The sequence below is a fragment of the Ctenopharyngodon idella genome, chromosome 20 (assembly GCF_019924925.1).
Source record: "Ctenopharyngodon idella isolate HZGC_01 chromosome 20, HZGC01, whole genome shotgun sequence".
In the NCBI taxonomy this organism is placed as follows: Eukaryota; Metazoa; Chordata; class Actinopteri; order Cypriniformes; family Xenocyprididae; genus Ctenopharyngodon; species Ctenopharyngodon idella.
In genome coordinates, this window is record NC_067239.1 from 28,873,362 (window position 1) to 28,896,799 (window position 23,438).

A 23,438-nucleotide genomic window follows, 5' to 3' on the forward strand; every position below is an offset into this window, starting at 1 on the left:
CGAGCTGAATGGGCGGCGCGTGCGCAGTATGAATAGAGAAGCCGGACGCGAGGCCTAGCAACAGCAAAACTCTTACTCTTTCCTCTTTTCTTAGAATTCTATTAATTAAAATAATATCTTAATCCGAGGTAAAGCAACACACTAAATAAATATGGAGATTGGAACGGAGATTAGCAAGAAAATAAGGGTAAACCTTTTAAATTGCTTTGCATTCAGCTCTGTTTAGCATGCTAGCTTGCCTACACAGTTGTTTCAATGTATGTTTGCGTGTGTGTTATTACTCGTTTTCTGTCTTTTATCACGTGCGTTTCCTTATTATTGAGCGTGTTCGGAATGTTTTCTGTATTTTAAAATAGAGTAAAGAGTTTGTTTGGGTGATTGTTGTGTGTTTTGATATCATATCTTCACTAAGTATCATAGTGTTATTTGAAGGACGTTGCGGGAGTACCATGTAAATACTATGTTATATGAGCTTTCAGTACCATGATTTATTTTAAAGAGCCATGTTATAGTCATGTGATGGCGTCACTTGTACAATGATACCACCACAGTGCTCTGTCAAGGTTATTTTGGTGTTTAATACTAATGTTTCAGTGCAGACAAAGTTCTTCATTTATTTATTTTCTCCTGTAATAATGTTTTTCAGGCGGCGATCAAAGGAAAGTTGCAGGAGCTTGGCGCTTATGTGGGTAAGATCTCACATCAATCCAGATCAACATGGTCTAGTTTTGCTCAACTGTATTGTGTTTTCATGAGTTATTTGTAGTATGCTTGCTGCAGCAAACTGTAACAGGAAAATCTTGTCATCTGCAAAACAGGAAGTTTAGTAAGTTTTCTAGAGAATCGGATCGAAGTGGCATTTACATTTTCACTCTTGCATGACAGAAACTTTATATTTGTGTTGCACAGCTGTGTACAGTGATGTATTCTGAAATATAAAAGTACAATAGTGTAAATAAACAAGCAAAATGAGTAGCATTAAGTAATATAACAGTGCAGAGTAACTAAGAAAGCAGCAAATACATTTAAACGGTAGGAGAAAATTGAACAAATGGGTTGTAATCATCATTATTCAGGGTTAAATTAGCAGTAAATAATTACATCCTAATGCATTTCTGTATTATAAACAAGATTAAACTGTTTCTATGATGGTTAATATGATGGTTCATTGGATTAAACATTTTACCATGCGTCTCTGTCAGACGAGGAGCTTCCGGATTACATCATGGTCATGGTGGCCAATAAGAAGAACCCGCAGCAGATGGCGGATGACCTGTCCTTGTTTCTAGGCAACAATACCATCAAGTTCACCGTATGGTAGGTTTGGTTTGGTGTCTCTTAGTCTCTCATGCTCACCAAGACAGTTTATTTGATGAAAAGTAAAGTAAAACAGTGATATTGTGAAATATTATTAAAGTTTAAAATAAATGAAAAGTTATTCCTGTAGTCAAAGCTGAATTTTCAGCATCATTACTCCAGTCTTCAGTGTCACATGATCCTTCAGAAATCATTCTAATATGCTGATTTGCTGCTAAAGAAACATTTCTGATTATTATCAATGTTGAAAACAGTTGTGCTGCTTAAACCCAGTAAAGAGAAGGTTAAAAGCAATGAAGTAAATGCTCTTTGTGTGTGTTGTAGGTTACATGGTGTTCTGGAAAAGCTGAGATCAGTTGCAGTTGGTATGTTTCATGTTGGAGATGTTGTTTACACTCACATCACGTGACTTGTTGCATCCCATAGTGCATATTTTTACTTTAACTTTTTTTCTTGTGCAGAGCCCACATCTGTCCGTCCTCCTGTTGTGCACTCAGAGACGAGCATCCCAGCAGAAAGCAAAAGGAGGGGGGCGGAGCCTCGCGCTCTCGCTGTTTCCAGCTCGCGCTCTGATAAGGTGGAGGGGCGTGTCTCGAGCTCCGCCCATGAGAACCGCGCCAGGTATTTCATTCTCACGACTTGGGGCTGTATATGTCAAAATAAAATTGATTACAAACTCTCACATTTTTATATTATCTAGTAGGAGAGGCTCTTCTGAAAGACCCTCCCGACTCACATCCGCTGTCAAACCACTGATGGAGGCATCGGCTGAAGCTGTGATTGACATCAAGCCCGACCTGGACGATGACCTCATTGGCTATGACCCTCTGGAGCAGAGCTTGACCTCGGTTCACACGCAGGCTTTATACAGCCGTTCGACAGCAGAGAGGCCTCGGCCAGCTGTGGAGTCTTCAAGACGGACGGCGGACGCTTACAGGTCCACAGACGTCACAAGAGGTCAGGAAAGGTCAGGATCCAGCCATGAGCGGGGCTACAGGAGCTCAGCAGAGAGCAGCAGGGTGAGTGAATTTCGATTTATTCAAAGCATCAGTTCAGTCCTGCTCTGATTCCACAGCTCATCACCTCAATGAATGTCATCCTTCTGGCAGGATTTGTACCGGAAACGAAAAGCGCCCATGGCCAGTTCAGTGGTTCGGGTTCACAGAGGTCATGAACGCGGGCAGGAGGCTGATGAACTGGATGAGGAGGAGGATGAAGACGAGGAAGACTATGGTATGGCTAGCAAAGTGTCTCTGCCATCAAAACCTGAGCGCAAGTACGTCCCTCTCTGAAATAATAGGAAACACATTTTTGAAATGATAATGATGTTTTCGGATATTATTGCCAAGATGGATTGTTTACTCTTCCTAACAGAAGTAATTTGTTTTTTTTGTGTATTTCGCAGGCCTTCTCTCCCACCAGCCAAACAAGCCAACAAAAATCTGATCCTCAAAGCAATCTCAGAAGCTCAGGAATCCATCAACAAGACTACTACATACACAGGTTCAACATTTAATATTACAATTAATAAGAACAAATGTTTTGACTCAACACAGTGCAATTATTAAATATTGAACTGAAATGTGACCTATTGAGTTGATCTGTTTGTATCAGTTAATATTTATATAACTGTTAAATAATTTCTTATTTCTTGGGCTTCACTTTTTGACTTTCTTTGTGTCTTGGGTTTTTTCCATTATGCACATCATGTACCTACCTAGACAAAACAAGTAGTAGTAGTCCTTGGACACACTGACACTCTCGCAAACAACCAGAAGTTGAAGACACACACGCATTTACGCACATACATTTCTTACTTGTTATGATATTTCTTGAAATGCCATACATGGTAAGGTTTGACTCTTAAGTCATATGATTGGAAGCTCAAGCCATCCTGGAGATTGTTGTTTGACCTATGTCTATAAATATGACCCTTCTTCCTGAATATCTTTTTGTGAATTAGCTTTTTTATATATTTTTATACTTTTTTTTTTTTTTTTTTTTCCCCATTAATTTTATGTGCTTTTGTAATTTTTGTTAATTTTTTATTTTTTTTATTTCAGGTTTAGTTTTTATATATTTCCCGTTTGTAATTTTAGCGTTATTTATTTCAGTTATTTGCCAAGGCAACTTTTCTAATTTTTAATTTTAAGGGGTCCTATTATGCCTAAAGTCACTCCAACGGGAGTTATTCTCTGTATCAGTGTCACTGTTTCTCTCTCTGAAACGCCTCCATTGTAGCCTTGAGTTTTCTTACAGGAACAAACATGTCACAATATTCCTCATTTGAAGTCACCATGAAATCAAAATTGAAGTTGTTTGGCTTTTAGTATCAATATGTTAGCCTTACTGTTATCTGAAAGCTAGTGCGCTCCAAAACAATGATAAAATTCGTATTTAGAAGATATAAGCGTTCAAAACTCCGCCAGTATGGATCAACAATTTTGATGACGTCACGCTGCCCTTCAGCTTCTCATCAGATCTTCTGTCCAATCAGATGCTCTCTAGAATCTAAAGCATCCCGCCCCATACATTATAAATAGATGCTGAAGCTGTGGGTGAAATCAGTCACTTGTTCACACATTTATTATTTTCTACATGGTAAATGGTACATAGTGCACTATATAGGGGATAGGGAAGGATTAAGACGGTGTAAACATGCTTTCCATTGAGGCGAATGATGTCTGGTTTAATGTTAGTGTAATGCGAACCGCCACAGTGTGGCACAGTCTGCTCCGGTCCAGAGACACAATAGCACAGAGCGGATCATATGCGTGAGTCGCCATAGACCACAAAACGTATTGGACCCATTTGAATTCTGCACAGAATGATATATTTTAAAGCGGTATGGAGGAGATCATGAGGGGAAACGATTAGAGATTAGAAGTTTTTATCTTTAGCTTTAAGTTTTCATCTAATATTTATATTTAATTTATTTTATTTCAGCTTTATTTCAATGAACAGAAATTTTTTCAAAAGTTTTAGTTAATGATAATAACTTTGGTCTATATTCTCATGTCCAGTTCCCCAGCGGCAGACGGTCCCTGTAGCGCCACGGACACGTTCAGCCAGTGACGAGATGAGTAACGCTGCAATTCGGTTGGTCCAGGAGCACCTGCATGCTCTCACGCCCCAGGAGACACTGCACAATAGTAAGCATCTGTTGCTTAAAGAAGTATTGTGTTGTCAGAAGGAACTAGAAATCAGACTACACATTTCTTTCTCTTTTGTGTTTTGCAGCCCAATCCAGAGCTTTAGCATCTCGTCTGCAGTTGGAGCTTCCAGAGGAGGACAGCCAAGAGCAGCTCAGTGAATACGGTGAGAGATATGACCACTTAATAGCAAAGTACAGCTTAATTGTACTATGGATGTCATTCAGTCACATTCTGTGATGCTCAGTAGTCTCATGTAATGTCCCAGACATTTGAGGAAATGGTCCGCAACATGCAACCGCCCACGTAGACAGGAAGAGACCATCTGAGCAACGTGTAAAGCAACTAACCAGTTTTTTATGTGGCATTTAGTTATTTGAATGTACACTAGCATTCAAAAGTTCAGGGTCAGTAAGGGATTTTTTTTTTTCTGTATTCAGCAAGGATGTGTTAAATTGTTCAAAGGTGACAGTAAAGATTTCTAAATGACAAAAAATCTTTCAAATAAATGCTGTTCTTTTCTATTCATCAAAGAATCCTGAACAAAATGTGTCAAGGTTTCCACAAAATGTAAAGCACAACTGTTTTCAACATTGATAATAAGAAGAAATGTTTCTTGAGCAGCAAATCAGCATATTAGAATGACTTTCCAAAACATTAAAAAAAATCGTACCAACCCCTTAAACGTTGAACAGTGGTGTACTAACTCAGACCTGTGGTTGTTTTGATTCAGAGCTGCAGGTTTTAGAGGCGGCGAGACTCAAGGCTCTGGACACACGTTCGTTCATCATGAGGAAACCAGAGCTGGAACAGACTCCACCAGTCAGGAGCAGGCTTACTACTGTCAATCAGAATGAAGACCCGCCCACCACATCCAGAATGGTGCAGGCCAGGTACATTCAGATCTGTATTTTTATCCATATACAGTATTGTACAGTAAAGTTTGAGGTTGATAATATTTTTAAGTAGAAAGACATCTCCTCCTTTATTTGATCAAACATACAGTAAAAACAGTGATATTGCAAAATATTATTACAATTTACAACAACTGTTTTCTGTTTGAATATATTTTAAAATGTAATTTATTCCTGTGATCGAAGCTGAATTTTCATCATCATTATGTCAGTCTTCAGTGTCACATGATCCTTCAGAAATCATTCTAATATGATGATTTGCTGCTCAAGAAACATTCTAATTATCAATGTTGAAAACAGTTGCGTTGCTTCAGATTTATTTTTTTTTTTTTTTTTTTTTTTTTTGCATTAGTATTTATTTGAAATAGAAATATTTTGTAACATAAATGTCTTTACTGTCACTTTTGATCAGTTTAATGCATCCTTACTGAATAAAGTATTAAAAAACTGATGGTAGTGTATGCGCTCATATCTGGTTCTCTTCCCACACAGAGAGAAAGCGGAGGGCGCGGGCGGCTCGAGTCCAAAGTTTATCGTGACATTGGATGGAGTTCCCAGTCCATTAGCCAGCCGCACAGATCAGGAGATGGAGCCTGAGGACGAGTTCAACACGACCTCTAATCTTCCGGAAAATGACAAACCCAAACCTTCCATCCACCTCAGACTCGGCACTGAATTTATAAACGCTGGTGGTAAGATAGCTATCTAGGTAACTTGTACTGCAATAACAGTGTATATCACAATACAGCTGTTTTTTTCTGGAAAATGTATCCCCTAAAATGATTTGTATAACACACAACTATGTTGGGATGTGTGTTTTTGATGATCAGTAACAAGTTAGGGTTAATGATCAATTGCTCATTATTTTTCTGTGGTAATGACCATTATGCCAGCTTAATTTTAATACAAAACCCGGACCATTTTCGTAGTGTAGTCATGTGACACATCATTTATTCTAGCTGTAGTCAACATTCCTCTCCAATTTGTGCCCTGCTCACCTTCATTCTCTGTCTTCTGCAGATAGAGAGATGGATGAGCTGGAGGACATGGACACAGAGCCGGTTCAGGCTAAGCGGCAGAAACTTCCAGAGCGCTGCAAGTTCTGGCCTGCGTGCAAGAGCGGAGACGAGTGTTTGTACCATCACCCCAACACACAGTGCAAGTGAGAACATATTAAAGAGGCCATATTATGCCCTTTTACAAAATCTTGTTTTTGGGGTGTACTAGAATAGGTTTTCATGCTTGAATGTTTAAAAAACACATTATTTTTCACACATTTTACATCGTTGCAGCTCCTCTCTTCCCAGTCTTACAGTAACGCTCTGTTTAGTTCCTGTCTCTATGAAGCCCCTCCTTCTGAAAAGCGCAGTGTGCTCTGATTGGTCAGCTAGAGCAGTGTGTTGCGATTGGTCAACCGCTTTAAGCGTGTTTGGGAAATGTCACGCCCCTTACCATAACCGCGAGTTTTAACACACTACTAACTCAACCGCGCCTTGCCACTTTATTTTGCGTATGCCTTGGCCAGAAATTATTTAAACAAGGAATATTGTCTAGAAGACAGCTTTAGTCCGGTTCGCTTGAACAGTAACCACTGGACTGCCAGCACATAAAACCTTCTATGGGATGTTTTGCGTACATTTACAGAATTTTTGTATCATTTTTGAACAATATATTTCAAGACAATTTCAGCATCTTATTCCTTGAGCACTGAGGCTGTGCCTTGTGAACGTCCTCCAGGAAACATGCGTGGTGGACATGACTAAACTATCTTAATTATACAGACCTCCTTAAGAACAACTAGATGTGGTGACTGTAATATTTTTGTATGTTATGTAGAAATGCGTAATATGTAATCATGTTGTTTTTGGTTCTGTTGCAGAATGTTTCCCAACTGTAAATTTGCAGACAAATGTCTGTTTATTCATCCAAACTGTAAGTTCGATGCAAAGTGCACCAAAGCAGACTGTCCATTCACACACGTCAGCAGAAGAGTCAACGGCAACCCTACAAGAGCAGGTGTGTAGGACAAAGATAAACTACATGGGAATGTGTTAAAAATGGCACTTTGATACAGCTGCTGACATCTGACCTTGTGACCTCTGACCCTGTAGCTCCAGCTCCAACCAGCAGCGTGTGCCGTTTCTTCCCAGAGTGTAAAAAGCCAGACTGTCCGTTCTACCACCCTAAAGTGAGTTCTACATCAGCTGGTTTCACTTTGAGGGGTATATTTTTATTATGTGGTGTTCAAAATGTCCGTGAAACACAAACTCATATAAAGCTGAAATCTGATGTAAACATTTACACACATTAGAAGGATCATGTGACTCTGAAGACTGGAGTAATGATGCTGAAAATTCAGCGTTGATCACAGGAATAAATTATATTTTAAAATATATTCAAATAGAAAATGGGTCTTTTAAATTGTAATATTTCACAATATTACTGTATTTTTGATCAAATAAATGCAGCGTTGGTGAGCATTAGAAACTTCTTGGTAACACTTTACAATAAGGTCTCATTTGTTAACATTAGTAAATGCATTAACTAACAATGTATATATTAATATATTTTTTACAAATTAAAGTGTTACCAGCTTTTTTCCCCCCAAAAACATTAAAAATCTTTATTATTTCAAACTTTAAACTGATACATAAGTCAACATAAAATCAAAATTGACAGTGTTTAATTACTCTTTGTGCATGTTATTCCAAATTGGGATTTAAGAATCTTATGTTTTAATGCATTTTGACTCCGATGCTAAAAGTATGTTTATATGCTCATATCTCTTAATATTTTTTTGCAGCCGTGTAGATTTGCGGCGCAGTGTAAGCGAGCAGACTGTACTTTCTACCATCCAGCTGTGGCAGTGCCGCCCAGAAGTGCTCTGAAATGGACCAAAACACAAAGCAGGTACAGCAAACTCAGTGTTTGAGATTTACCTGTGAATCGAACTTCTGTAATGACTAATGTTCTGTTTCTTTCCCCACAGTTGAGAAACAATCAAGTGAGTGATCAAGCTGCAGTGTTTCTACAGTTCATGCAGAGCTTCCTCGGTCTCTTCTGACATCAATCTGAACATTTTTGTTTTGTGCTTTTATGTTTTTTGATTAATTTTTAAAACAAATGAATTTTATAAAATGCTACTTTCTGTAAACTGTTTGCAGAATATCTTTTGTGTATTAAATGTCAACAATACACACATGAATGTCGTCTTTACTTTGTAAACATGTAACAGTGTGGATCACCATCTCAGAAGTTTTGAATGCCAAAGTGTGACACAAACATTGCGAGTCAGAGATTCTTTATTTTCCAGACTAAAGTTCATGATCTTCAGGGTGGTAAAGTTCACTCATCAAACGGTAAATGTACGACGGAGCGTTTCCACCGATATTTGAGATGAACAGCGTGATGAGTTCAGGAGGGACGTAATCAAATACCGGACAGTGAGCGTTGACCTTAGATAAGATCTCACCTGGAAACAAATTTCATGTCAGATATGTTATTCAGCATTATTAAAAAGGCCATGTGATGCTATTTTAAAAGGTCATTATTTTGTTTATTGGGTATACTACAATAGGTTGTGCTTTAATGTAGTGACGGAAGAAACAAACTGAAACTTTGAATCAATTGAACAAATTGCTTTGCAAAATGATTCACTGTTTCGAAGCGCTCAAACACCACATTTTCTGAAGTTTTGTCTGGAATATATCTCAAACCACCTCCTTGAAGTAGTTTGAGTGATCGGATTTAAATTAGTCTCAAATGCATTTCGGAGGGCATTTACACTTGGTCTTTTCATGATCGCATTGCTATCAAATCAGAGAAAATGCATGAGGTGACCAGGTGTAAACAGGCCCACTAAGGAAAGGGACAACATTAAAAAGCATCAAATGGCCTCTTTAAGTAATACAAATGAAAAATACCAGGTGTGCAATTTATTTTTGGCTTTTGATAACTTTAAAATTGTAAATCGTTTCATAAAAAGGAGTAAAATGTTGCTGTGTGACATTACCTTCAGTGAAGGGAAGAACTTCATGTGGTGAAACAAATTTGTGAAACGTGTCCTCCTCGTTCGGAAACTACAAAAACAAAGACAAGTTAATCCTCAAAACAGCATTTGCAGGATCTTATCTGCTGACTGCACTGTGCAAGTGTGTGATTGTACGTGTACGGTGTGTCAGATACCTGCGGCGAGAGCTTGAACATGGGAGCGCACACAATGAGAGGAGTCGAGTGATGCTTTGCAGCCAGAGCCAGTGTATGTGTGCCATTAAGCGCCCGCAGACCCCCGTTAGCCAGAACCGTCTGTGTGCCGATGATGACCTGAACAACACACACACACACGCGGAAACAAGTGATTTAATTATTTAAAAGAAACTAAAGCCTGTGTATGACTAACATATAACAAAATAATAATGTTTTAGGTATGTGATAACATTTATAGTTGTGTGATTCTGAATAATTATTATATCTTGACTATTCTATTGATGCATCAATCCTTTATTTCACCTTATTGACTCTTGACATTACAGCGAAAATGGCAGCGTCTGGGATGACCGTTGTCTCAATGTCCTCTTTGGAAAGACTTGTGGCCATTTCATGCCCCTGATGGACAAAAAGGAGTTCATGAGTTTAGTCAAGTTATTTTCCAAGCACCAAATACACTTGCTTAAAACACTAAAACAAATGTGAAGTTAACCTCATAACCTGTTAAAATGCTCACATAAAACTTATTTTTTTATAAATAATACTAATAGAATAAATATGTCATTAAAAATATTATTAGATATTACCATTTAATATATTTTTTAAATGTTATTATTTAAGAAATTAAATAGTAAAATTGAATATTATGCATTTATTAATAATGATAATAAATTATTAATAATAATCATACATTAAAATGTTTAATATTTATAGTATATACACACACACGTTTAAATATACTTTATTATTGTTAATTTATTATCATGTATTAATGACAAGAACTTAATAAATTAAAATGTTTAATTTTTATTTATTACATTATAATTATTTTTCAGTAATTATAATCATTTATATTATTTTATAATATAAATTATTAAATAATGTTATTTAATAATTATATTATAAAATATTTATAATATTAAATGATTATTAAACATTTAAATATATTATTATAATTAATGTATTATGTATTCATCAATGACAAGAACTTCATAATAATAATAAATAAAAAAAATTAATTACATTATATTTATTAATTTCTTCAATAATTAATCATATTATAAATTATTAAATATATTCAAAAATAATAATTTAATAACGATTATTAAATGTTCTAATATTAGTATTATTAATTTATTATCATTATGACAAGAACTTAATATTAAAATGTTTAATAATTATTACTACATTATAATTATTGAAAAAAATAACAATTATAATTTATATTATTTTATAAAGTATTAAATAATATTATATTATTTAACATTATATTATATAAATATTATTATAATATTCTAATAATAATTAATAATATTAAATAATGATTAAATATTATTCTAATGCATAATGACAGTGTTGTTTATTTTTGGCTGTATGTTCTGTTATTATTAAATCTGCCAGTATTGTTTTCCAGAGCTGCTTTAGTAAAATACAATGAATGCAAGTATGTGCTCACCTGACAGAAGGGCGCACACTCTGCAACGATAACATGAAATTTGCGTTTCCGCGCTGCGTCTTTCAGGAACGCTTCCACCGTTCTGGAGCGGCCGATGGTCATGATGACCTCGTTGGAGTGGATGTGCTCCAGCGCCTGCATGGAGATGTTGTCTGTGGTGCCCTCTAAAATCACAGGCAAACATTCAACTAATTATACAGTCAAACATATTTAGCATTACAAGAACATTCACTACTGGATAGAAGAGCAAGCTTGATCATCTTATGGATTCTCACCCAGTTCTGTCAGCAGCTCGTTGATGGCTTCAATGACGTTGGCTTTGAGATGAGCGAAGTGCTGTCTGAAGTTGTCCTCACTGGATCCTCCAGACGTCAGGAGCTTATGTAGAGATTCCTGCTGATCCGCCTCCTCACTGCTGCCTCTGGACCTGAGGAGAGACACATTTATCTTCTGATGAAATCAAACTGTTCACCTAAAAATGAAAAGTTTGTCATTGTTTACTCACCATCACGTTTCTAAACGTGTATGCTGCTAATTGGAGTTATTTAAACCTTAAAGCTACACTATGTAACTTTACGCCCTCTAGCGGTTGAAGCATTACACTACAACTACTTGCGGAAGAATATTGTGTTATGTAATCACGTGAGTTGTGCTTCGGCGCGGATGAATTTGATGGTTTGAGGCGCGCCGATGGTTACATATGATCGCCTTATCAGTGCGAATGTCACTAACAACATCAAAACTCTCAGGATAACGAAAGGCGGATATCTGAAAAATATGTCTTAGAGGGTAAGTAGCTTATAAATGCCGTTGTTGTTCTGACTTGTTGAAATAAATTGTTTTAAAATAACATGACAAAAGTTTGGCAACTCTTACATTAGACAACAATTGACCCTTCGCAAAGACCCGCCCCGCTTAGTTACTGTTATGAAAAATACATCGCGGAGCAAAGAGGACACTGACAACACGTCGACAGACAATACAGAGCAGGGTACTTAATTATGATATTAAACATTGTCCCAACTTTTAAATTGTGTATTTTTTTTTTAAGAAATTCGAACAATAAATACCGTTTTGTGGCTCTTTAATGTGTCGTGACAGATTGCTATAGCGCCTCAGCTCAAGCGGCTCGTGAACCAATCATCTCTTCCTACTAGTGAATTTATAGCATCAAATAAACATGAATGAACATGAGAAGGAATGTTGTTTAAAACGCGGAAAGACGTAAATACACACCATTTTTCAAGTTGAAGTCCACTGAGGTTAATCTTCTAACTCCTGATTGCTTTGTCGGACAAAATGGCGGATTCGGCGTTATGATTGGTTAGATCGCTTGTCAATCAAACTCCCGGCGAAGGGTCAATAGCTATACATATAACATAACTTGGCAAGGCTATTTATAGGCAAATAGACCAACTCATTTGGAGATTAGTATTGTTACTAACATAAACATTGCATTGTAAATGTGATGCTATGCAAATGAAGTTGATTTTCTACTTCCTAGTTTATTACAGGTAGCCTACTGTCACTTTCCTTTTTTCGCATCGAGGTTTAGTTGTTGTGGGTTCAAGCTACTTCCACTGCATATAGTAGTACCCTGATCTTCTTTCTTTTATTTATGGATATGCATAAAAATGTGCGGGTAAAAGTATGCCGTTTCCCGGGAAATCCGTCCCGACAACTAATAGAGTACTTCAGGGATGACGTGTTTTTGTAGGCCAACCCGGAAGTTAGCGGCGCACGGGTTTCCACGATCGAAAGCCTATGCATTTTTCCCATAGACTTTTGGAAAATTGCAAAAAAATAAGCTCTGTGTTTAACAAAGGGTTATGACACTTACACGTTTTGTCTATCAAGATAATCTTTATAAGTTAACACAACATTTATACATTTTGAAGCCTATATAAAGTCGTCAGATATAAAAAGCTAACAGTGGGCTATAAATGGACTACAGCACACCATGGTCGTGGATCAACCTCACCACCACCACCACCAAGCTTCCTCAAACTTTATTTAAAAAAACAACTTTATTTAAAAACATGCTCGCTGATTATGATCTGCGCTGTGTATGAATACTTATCCACTTTTTCATGAGAAATGCTGTCCAAATGTCCTATTTGTCATGATGAAGTCTAAAGTCCCTGCCAAAGGAAGTAGTCCCTTTTAGCAATTTGTTAGCAACCGCCGTTTTTAAAACACAATAAAGGTTTAAAAATAAATAAAAAAAATCTCAAGCGGGTTATAACTGGTGTGTTTTATGTCATAGATCAAAACGTGAAAATATTAAGAGGCTTTGTTAACTACAGACCTTATTTCAAGCGATTTAGCAAAAACCCATTCAAAAACCCCATAGACTTTAGGGCGATGGAACCGGAAGTCCTAAAATGCTAACTCGCTTCCGGGTTTTGCCTACAAATACACGTCATCCCTGAGGTACTCTATACAGGGGTCTAATGTAGGCAAATAGGTAACACAACAGCCATGTATCTTTCCAAATATTATATAATTGTACTCCAAAGTCAACAGTCTGTAATCTCCACTGATACTATGATAGGATTTGATGAAACAGCTTAGATAGATCCAAAAGAGACTAACTTCAAAAAGGAAATCAAGAAATGTTCAGGCATTCAAATTGAAGGGAAAAGATTAGATTTTAGATTTTGTCCCTCTAGTGGACAAAATTACAAAATTAGTATTATAACGCTCTTCTGTCATTCGCGTTGAGAAAATGCTAAAATTTTGATTGGCTGGCCATGTTTGCTCATTTGTCTGAGTGATATTTAAAGGGGGGGTATAATGCTATTTCATGCATTCTGACTTATTTACACTGTTAAAGAGTTGGATTCTCATGCTAAACATAGCCAAAGTTTCAAAACACGAGTTGGACGTATGACAGAGTATTTCTGTGCCAAAAATTATATTATAAATTATATTATAAATTATAAAAATAAAATTATAAATTATATTATATTCCTTGTACAGGCACTTCTCCCAGAAGAGCGCGTGCGCACACGTCGAGAGAGCAAGAGGCATGACCATCAACGCACTTCGTTCGGCTTTATGGAAGTCATCAGCAGCGCTGCACAGGACTTGCTCGAGAAAGATTTGTCACTTTGTTTTTAGACCACGAGATCAACAATGTCACCAAGGAAGTGTGTTTTTGGTTGTGAGGGAAAGATAACCTTGCTTCCCAAAGAACCCAGTGGAGCTGAGAGATTTGTGCTCAAGCATTACATTGATGCGCTCTCGATATTTGTTATTAAAATAACCATAGAAACTGATAGTTGCAATCACTTTTTTTATTGGTTAAAATGAATGGAGAATATCTCGTGTTTTTCCGTGGCTGCTCGAGCCCTCAGGATCGGCGCTTGTGGTTTTATAAACAAGGCCCAGTTCTACGCTGGATTTACAGATCGTTTGAAACTGAAAGATGGAGCGGTCACAGCGATAATGATCCTGGTTATGAGTCAGAACCGCAGGTGGTGAGTAAAACTGCTTCAAATGTCTGTTTTGTTGGCAGTAGGCGCCTAAGTGCATATAATGTAAACAACACGAACGCAGTGAATTTATAAATTAATTATTCATCATTCACTATAAGCTATATTCATTATAGGGATTCAAAAGTTATCCAAGGATAATGCGATGGTATATTGCATGTGTTTAAATATATTTGTTTAGCTGACCATTGATAGCTTGCAGCCGATCTCTACACAAGCTCGTCACTCTATCTCCGCTCACACGACACGCCTCCAGGCGCTCGGCTGTTTTCGGAAAGACTCGGTACAGCGTATGTATCTTTTATAAATATGACAAAACTAAAGACTTTTTGGCGATATGAAGGATGCTATACTACTCTATAGGTACTTAAGTTTAACATGAGATTGGCAGAAACTGTGTGTGATACCCCCCCTTTAAAGAACATGTTTGCATGTGTACCAAAGATGATGCATACCACTTCAACTTCTGTCCTTCACTTCTTCAAGTTTAATATATTAGTGGAAGGGAAGAGGGAATTAAGTTATAAGGGCTGTTTCAGATACAGCCGGAGTGTCTCACCTCGCATATTCTTCTCGAATAATCTTCAGCACCCTGCGGACCATGTTCCCGACGGTGGTCTCTGACGGCTGCGCTGCTGTCATCCGCCGGCCCTCCTTCCGTATGATTTCCATCAGCTCACCTGAAAAAGGACACCAGAGACTTCAAGATCTTGTAAACCAGGGGTTCAGGGAGGGCTAGGGTGTCCGTCGAAAAGTTTAATAATGTAAAGTAAATTTAAAAATGTAAAAATAAACAATAGATATCAGATTAAAATAAATAAAAATTAGACTCATATAAATAAACAAAAGTGAGATTTAAAATAAATAAACAATGAAAATTTTAAATAAATAAGCAATAAAAAGCAGATTAAAATAAAAAAAAATAAAAAATACTTAAAAAGGACACGGACCATATCTGCGTCACCTATCAATGACATCATACCTATGGTACCCTCGATTTCCGGTTTTATTTTGTAGAAACCATGGAAACACCAAAGACGCTTTAATATATTATGTTTTATTAGACAAGGGAACAACTGTTTGGATACGTTTAAAGACAGAAAACTAATCATTGTTATATAGCTCAACACAGTTAGTCTCTAATAGTCTTGATTTACCGCTAGTACCATGTTTTACTATGACTAATATTGATCTAGCTTACTGCAGTGTGCAACAAGTGTCTCATAGCAGACGCCGAGCAAACGCAGAGAGTAACGTTATAACGTCATTTTCAACACACTCAAATGTATCTAATATGATAAACAGCGCTGCGTTACCCCACATACACTTGACCGGAAGAAGCGGAAGCGGCGACTGTGGCATAATAAAAGTTCCTCTGCTGTCGAGCCGTGTGTCACGCTAGTCTCTCATTAGTAATCGCTCCAGCGGCCTCGTTCAGCTCGCACAGCGGAGATCATACTACAGTAACGTTAATAATCTCATCCATGAACATGATTTCTGCCCGAGTACCATCGGATTCTTTTCCACCGGCTGTGAGGTGAAGACAACATCTCCCATGATTCCGCAAAATCATCAAGTTACGCCTTTGTTTTGAACAGGCGACCTCAAGCGGTGAAAAATTACATATTGTGCCTTTAAATAAATAATAAAAATTTGTTTAAAATTAACAATAAATACATATAACAGTAGACTTCTATAGTAAGTAGAAAAACACTTAATGTTAAAACAATGTAACTAAATATTTTTTATATAAAACTATTAATTATAATAAATAATATTTTTTTCCCTATATATGGGATCTTTATACATGAAAATATATAGCTGCCTTTTAAATTTTAGAATGGGGGTCCGTGACAATTCATGCACAGTGAATGATGTAATAGTAGCCGTGTGTAGTGCAAGATATGACCAGCATCTGGAACAGCGCTCGGGTTCTGATCCGGTCTCGGGTTCTCACTCACCTGCGTTGCTCCAGCGGGCCTGTGCGGTGATTTTGCGGAGTAAAGCGCTCGTTTCTCGGGCAGTTTCCGCGGAGCCCCGGAGGGATCCTGCCCCGCTGCCGCAGCGCTTCAGCTCGGACAGAAACGACTCGATGCGCTCGGACAGATCCGTCTCTTTATCAGCGCCAGGCATTTTCACTACTGTCTCAATAAAGCGCCGATTCAGACCGAGTTTCTCCTGACAGCTTGAACACTCACGGAACCAGACAGAAACCTCCTCCGGGTCATGAGTCCGGCTCTTCTTCTGTTGTTTAACGGCGATCAGGAATGTGTTGCAACAGCCCCACCAACCGTCCATCCATATCAACACTCACTATCAGCATATATTTTATAAAGCTACTCATTATTTGCCAAAAAAAAAAAAAAAATGAATTGAAATCATCGAATATATCAGCACTCTTTAAATCAAGAATGTTTATACATCTAAAATGTATTTTAAGTATTTTTATAATGGTATTGAATATGTTAAATTATATATAAAATAATTTATATATTATTTACCATTCTAATATATGTACTGTTACGTGGATATATAAAACATGATGGTTTATGATTTTTTATTATACATCAGTGTTCAAAAGAAAGTAAGATTTTTATTTTTTTGCTCACCAAGACTACATTTACTACACAATAATACAGTAAAAACAGTAATATTAATACAAGTACAATATTAAAATAACTGTTTTCTGTTTTAATACATTTGAAAATGTAATTTAATCCTGTGATCAAAGCTGAATTTTCAGCATCATTACTCCAGTCTTGAGTGTCACATGATCCTTCAAAAATCATGCTAAAATGATGATTTGCTGCTCAAGAAAGTAACATTTAACACTCTTTGGAATCAAAAGCAATCAATTAAAACAAAAAGTATTTCATGTAGTTTTTATACAATGTTATTGCTCCTAATCATCTCATAATGATCTTCTTGCCTATTATTAGAATATTCTGCATATTATATGCAGAAGGCACAGTATGTTGTCATTTTAATACTGTTATGTGGCTAAATAAAGCATGTCTGTAATTGTTATTATACATGCTGAACTTCGCTTTTAATAGTTATTAAATTTTTGTTTTATTATTGAGTCTATTTTCACGTCTTTATTCAAAATGTGTAAATATATTGGTTAGAATATTATGAATCTGTCTAACAAACGTCAGATATTTTCTGATTTCCTTTAAATTTAGTTTATTATAGTATAAGACGTTCAGATTCTCTAAGATAATGACTAAATTCTGCTTTGTTGCTGTCGAGTTTACATCACAACTTCATTCATTAGTAACTGACACTCAAACACTCAAAATACTTTACTAACAATTTTTATTGAATGACAAGCCAATTATATTTCTGAAATCCACTTTCACCAAAATTAATCAGAAGAAAAACATTGCTGTTTAAAAAGATTGAACACTGGAGCAAAGAATTAAACCACTGGTAGCAAATAATAATAATAATAAATCTGATCCAAACCTTCCACCCAGGTCATGTGTAACCACTATTCCATAAAAGCATTTGAAAAGAAGAGAAAATGCAAAACTGAAAGTCTAGTTTGATCCGTCAAATACAAATCAAACAATTAAAGACACCAGAATTGATGGGGCAGCAATGATGGCATTTACACACCTTTAACCTCAAGCCCACTGCAGGAGTTCTGTTGGATTGAGCATTTATTCAGTCTGTGGAGAAACTAACAACTAACAATCAACAAATAAAGACTTTAATTACAGATGAACTCAGGCTTTCCCATAAACAAACTAAAATTAGATTCTGCCCCCCAAAATAAAACTGCTTTAAAAAAAATTAGTAAATTTCTCAAAGTCAAAAGGGTAAATTTTAGCTTGAAGCTCTGATGTGCATTCGCTCTTCACTTGCAGTGAGTGGGACTTCATTTTGACAAAATGGCTTTACATTTTCAAAAACAAGTCTTTCTACTTGTGTTTGAAAGATAGCTAAACACATCAGTTCATGAGAACTTCATGACTAAAGGCTGAAACAATCATTCTATCCTTCCAAATAATAATTACAGTAATTAACACACACATTCAATAACCGACAGATGACCACAAAGTTTCTCTCACAGGAGCGCATCTTTTATCAGTTATAGGGGCTTGTGCTGTCATTTAGTATAAATACAAAAAAAAAAAAATAAAGCAGAATTTTTTTTTGAAAGACTGGGTGTTTTTTCCAAATGATACTGAGCAAGCTTGTATCAAAAATGTACACGCACTGAAAGACAATTTGGCCGTCAAGCATCAATCGCTTCCCAGAGAATTCCCTGATGCACGTCCACTCCCGATAAACTTCAGGTCACCTGTGGCGACCAGAACGGATCGCCGAGGCAAAGCAAATGTCAGGGGCCGGAGGTTCTGATGTCAGGAAGTAGTTCTGGGTCCCTGATTGTACAGGCAGATTTTACTCAATGAGCTTCTTGGCCTTGAAGAAACGACGCAGGTAGAAGACCTGCCATGTGGCCAGACCGATCAGACAGCACATAGAGAAGATGCTGAAGTACAGCACGCGTGTGTTGGTGGACTCTGCAAAACATGACAGGACGTCAGAAACAATTCATACACAAAATACTGCATTTACATCTATATTTGTTAATTTCGAAGACACTTTGGCCCTGTTTACACCTGGTATTAAGATGCGTTTTGGTTGATCAGTGTAAACGGGGACTAAAACGTTTTGAGCTCGTCCATTTTCAACCAGAGGTAGTCAAAAACGCATTTGACTGGATTGCTTTCATAGTGTAGACCGCCTACTGACCTAATGCCTAAACATTATGGGAAGCGTGCTAGCCAGATGGGATTTAAACTTTTTTGGGTGAAGACCAAAGTTTGGTTTGAAGACGAAAAACGTAAAGCACAATGTTCTCTCACCATTCCTGATTTCTAACACACACACTGTTCATCGTTGTCTGAAAAAACCCACACATTTAGCCACCCGTAGACCCTCCCCTCGAAGAAATCAGGACAGAAGTGGTTGAAAGTGGACAAAAGAGACAGATTTAAACACCAGGTGTAAACGGGAATGTGTCTACTCGTCATCCGATCAACTAAAACGCATCTTAATACTGGGTGTAAACCGGGCCTTTTATCCAATCTTGCTTAGAGCTGGAACTAAACTTCAGTGGGTTGGTTCTTACCATTAGTATCTCTCATCTCCTCCTCTCTCTTCTTCATGTAGGCGAAGTCGTTGACAATAGACTCGGAAAGATCCTCCAGCCGACGGAGCTCCACCTCCAGGGGCTTCAGTTTCTCTACCTTGGCAATCTGAACAAAGCGGCACAATCAGAATGACTTCAAACCAACAGCTACACATCTGCCATTAGAAGTAGGTGTATATAATCTCCAATTGCAATGTACATCATCGTTCAAAAGTTTGTGGTCAGCATGATTTTTTTTTTTTTAAATAAATTAATATTTTTATCCAGTAAAGATGCATTAAATTAATCAAGTGACAGTAAAGACTTTTATAATGTTACAAAACATTTCTATTTCAAATAAATGCTGTTGTTTTGAAATGAAAAATGTTCACAGTTTCCACAAAAATATTAAGTAGCACAACTGTTTAACAATAGCTATGCTTCCATCCACCTATTATTATGCGCATTTTGGGATAACACATAAAAAATGCAGGATGTAACACCAAGTCATTTATGATGGAGGAAAAAAGAGCTACATTGGATCCCCCGATTGCAGCATTTAATTTTTATTACAGATATTTTGTGTCAATTTCTCAGGAAGAGACGATTTTGTTCTCTTGAACACATGGGCTTTATTCTCAAATATTTTATGCAATATTCCAATTTTGCTTAAAGTTAAATTCACAACTTTGAATGGAAACATAGATATTTATAATAAGAAATATTTCTTGAGCAGCAAATCAGCATATTAGAATGATTTCTGAAGGATCATGTGACACTGACGACTGGAGTAATGATGCTGAAAATTCAGCTTTGATCACTGGAATAAATTACGTTTTTAAAAAATATTAAAATGGAAAATAGTCCTTTTAAATTGTAGTAATATTTAAAAATATAATGGTTTTACTATATTTTTGATCAAATAAATGCAGCCTTGGTGAGCAAAAGTATATATTAAAGGTATATAATAAATCTTACCATGATAAAAGTGTAGTTTAAAATTTTGAATGACAAATGATATAAAATAGCAAATAAAAATCAGCCATGCGAAAACAAACCTCTTCATAATTTTTGGCCTCAACACCATGCTTCATGTCCAAGTTGATCTGTTGGTCAGGAACTCTTCCAGTTCCTAAAATGAAGAAAAATTTAACAGTCATGAATTCATACAGCATATCAGTGCTAATTCAGAATCTATCTACCATCACAGTATCACTTTAAACTGAACATATGTCAGTCGAGGACCTATATTTTTATCTAAAGCTGCAGTTTGAGAAGTTTGCAGACGTGTGAAACACTCACCCATAGGTGACTTGCTCTCGAAGCACACCTCAAACATGTCATAGTCCTCTGTGGTGAAGGCAAACTTGCCTTTGGTTGCATCTTCTTTCACATAGAGGATGTGTCCAGAGGAGTCTGTGATCTAACAGGGTTACAACATTTGATATTCAGTAAAAGCCAAACAGAAAAATCAGACAAATATCTGAAACATCTATACATGTATTATAAAGTGAGGTCAAAAGGCATTATAAAGGCCAGAAACGTAACCAATGTGTTGTTATTATTATCATAATTAAATTAATTATTATTGAATGCAGCACCGATCAATAATGTTTAGTTAAATCTTTTTACACTGACATGTATATTATAAGCTATAATACTTTTTCTGTGCCGGCGAGTATGGAAGTAAGACTGACGTGTTATAACTAGAGTGAATGAGATCAAAGGAAAAACACACAAACACCCGCATTTATTCTTTACCCACTTTATATTGCTAAATAAAGACACAATATAATTTACATAAGTCATTTGATATATTTAACCAGCTTAATATAATTAAAAACGATGATAATTAAACCATTAAATCACCGTCCAACCAGGAAGCGCCATGTAGCACTAACATAAGGCATTGAGTTTAAACTCACAGAACCGCTACAATCATCACAAATTAACTAAAAACCCCAGTCAAACGTAGTGTAATAGTTGAATATAACTGTAACGATTGTTTGTGTGAATATTTAAATCGTTAATCCTGTAGATGTGTTAAATGTGACGTCACCTTCAGGTTGGTTTTAGTGTTCAGCTGCTCGCTGATCTCGTATTCTCCGGTAACGAGCACATCTTTATGGATCTCCTCCCGCAGACACTTTCTGCTGCGCACCGGTAAGTAGAATGAGATCGACACGACCGACTGAACCACAAACAATAATGAGATCGAGAGCGAAAGCACACGGAACCGCGCCATGACGAGCTGATCGCTCCACTACTGCAGGCCCGGGTCGAGCTAGTCACTGCGCCTGCGCTCTCGTTCCGCGCATGCGCACTGCCTCTGCTATTCTCTGTGTATCTACAGCGCCTCCTCGTGGAGATCTATAGACGTCTCTAGAACACACGTACAAAAATGTTTGTTCTTTTTTCTTTTTGAGACGTTGTGCATTCAGAAGCAAGGTCTGAAATTGGCACTTGACTCAGGGAAAAATACCCTCGTATGTGACAAAATGAAACAAATTCAGTTTGGGGGGACAAAATAATGGTAATTTGAAGGCCTTTTATGTATATTTTTAACACTTGATCTATTCTATTGTATTTTAGATCAATCTGGGAATGTATTTAGTGCCTCAGCAGCAGATATACTGCAGCTGTCAGATATCTGGATTCACTGTCTCTGAGGTGAGTGTTGTTGCTCATATTTAGTGTAAAAAAACTTAAATAAACATTGAAAACATGCACTGAGCTTGAAAACAACACTGCCAACTTGAAAATCTACTGTGATTAAAGATTTTATTTAAAATATATGGTTTTACTTACTAATTGCAGTCAATTACTGATGACAAAAATTGTAGTAATCATATAATCCATTACATTACACATTGAAGGTAATATAATCTGACTACTTTTTGATTACTTTTAGTTTAGATTACTTTTGACCTAACTTGTTTATCACATTGATTTGAATAGGATAATCTTGTAAAATACTGATATAAAATTACAAAAAGAGAGAAAATATGTGCCTTTCTTTGTTATGAAGTGCATTAAATATTATATTACATCAGGGTTTCCAAGACAGGGGTTCCTGATGGAACTGCAGGGGGTTTGTGAGTTTAATGAAAAGATATTAATTAAATCTGAAAAATTTCAAAATGTAAATAAATATTTGTAAAATAAAAAAACAATCAAAATAAAACACTAAAAATATTTTAAAAAATAATTTATTTGTTTACCTGCATGTCATGTGAACATTAAACGACATCAGAGAACCATGAACTTAATTTTATTTATTATTATTATTATTATTGTTATTATTATTATTATTATTGACCTAACTTATTACCTTCGAAGGGCTTACTTCAAGTAAATATATTAGGTCAAAGAGGTTCAGCTGACAAAAAAGTTGGGGAATCCCTGCATCGCATGAAAATATAAAAATGACATGAATTTGCACATTTTAATGTGTCTGAAAGACAAAAGCCTTCCAAAGACAGTAATACATGGTTAAATGACTCACTGAGTGATAATTCAAAATAATAATTAATGTGCTCGTCAGGAGTTAATTACATATGCAGTGTTGCAATGTTGAGTAAACACTTCTTAAAAGTGAAATGATTTCTGTAAATCCAGTGATCAACTGCTGTGTTTTGCTCAGTTTTCAGTGATAGTCACATGACTAGTGGCTGGTCTGTATGTGCAGTTCCACAAACCTGGAAGACCTTCTGAACGGATATAAGCAGCAGGGGTGCCTCCTCAAAAAAACTG

General features: G+C 36.5%; 3 protein-coding genes across 5 annotated transcripts; 1 reads left to right on the forward strand and 2 right to left on the reverse strand.

The window, feature by feature from the left end:
• The first annotated feature begins 2 nt into the window (after positions 1 to 2).
• On the forward strand, positions 3 to 8,584 carry zc3h14 (zinc finger CCCH-type containing 14). Of its 3 annotated transcripts, XM_051874597.1 has the most exons (17): positions 3 to 187; positions 647 to 689; positions 1,203 to 1,317; positions 1,642 to 1,682; positions 1,779 to 1,938; positions 2,018 to 2,336; positions 2,427 to 2,593; positions 2,723 to 2,820; positions 4,341 to 4,469; positions 4,558 to 4,635; positions 5,203 to 5,362; positions 5,876 to 6,075; positions 6,404 to 6,545; positions 7,263 to 7,399; positions 7,495 to 7,571; positions 8,187 to 8,293; positions 8,373 to 8,584. In XM_051874597.1, exons 1-17 carry the CDS (start codon positions 152 to 154, stop codon positions 8,374 to 8,376), a joined length of 2,013 nt encoding a protein of 670 aa, XP_051730557.1. In that variant the 5' UTR covers positions 3 to 151; the 3' UTR covers positions 8,377 to 8,584. The 3 variants fall into 3 exon arrangements, with proteins under 3 accessions (XP_051730557.1, XP_051730555.1, XP_051730556.1); XM_051874595.1 differs by having other exon boundaries at positions 8,187 to 8,584; XM_051874596.1 differs by having other exon boundaries at positions 2,021 to 2,336; positions 8,187 to 8,584.
• An 83-nt stretch (positions 8,585 to 8,667) lies between these two features.
• On the reverse strand, positions 8,668 to 16,801 carry eif2b2 (eukaryotic translation initiation factor 2B, subunit 2 beta). Its single transcript, XM_051874599.1, has 8 exons — positions 16,504 to 16,801; positions 15,102 to 15,222; positions 11,321 to 11,472; positions 11,046 to 11,209; positions 9,893 to 9,988; positions 9,569 to 9,706; positions 9,396 to 9,462; positions 8,668 to 8,855 (listed from the first exon to the last, which is right to left on the reverse strand). The coding sequence occupies exons 1-8, from the start codon at positions 16,673 to 16,675 to the stop codon at positions 8,698 to 8,700; spliced, it is 1,068 nt and encodes a 355-aa protein (XP_051730559.1). The 5' UTR covers positions 16,676 to 16,801; the 3' UTR covers positions 8,668 to 8,697.
• Positions 16,802 to 17,843: 1,042 nt separating this feature from the next.
• Positions 17,844 to 22,006, reverse strand: tmed10 (transmembrane p24 trafficking protein 10). The gene is made up of 5 exons (XM_051875283.1): positions 21,745 to 22,006; positions 20,988 to 21,108; positions 20,744 to 20,817; positions 19,686 to 19,812; positions 17,844 to 19,074 (listed from the first exon to the last, which is right to left on the reverse strand). Exons 1-5 carry the CDS (start codon positions 21,928 to 21,930, stop codon positions 18,953 to 18,955), a joined length of 630 nt encoding a protein of 209 aa, XP_051731243.1. The 5' UTR covers positions 21,931 to 22,006; the 3' UTR covers positions 17,844 to 18,952.
• Between the last annotated feature and the right edge of the window lie 1,432 nt (positions 22,007 to 23,438).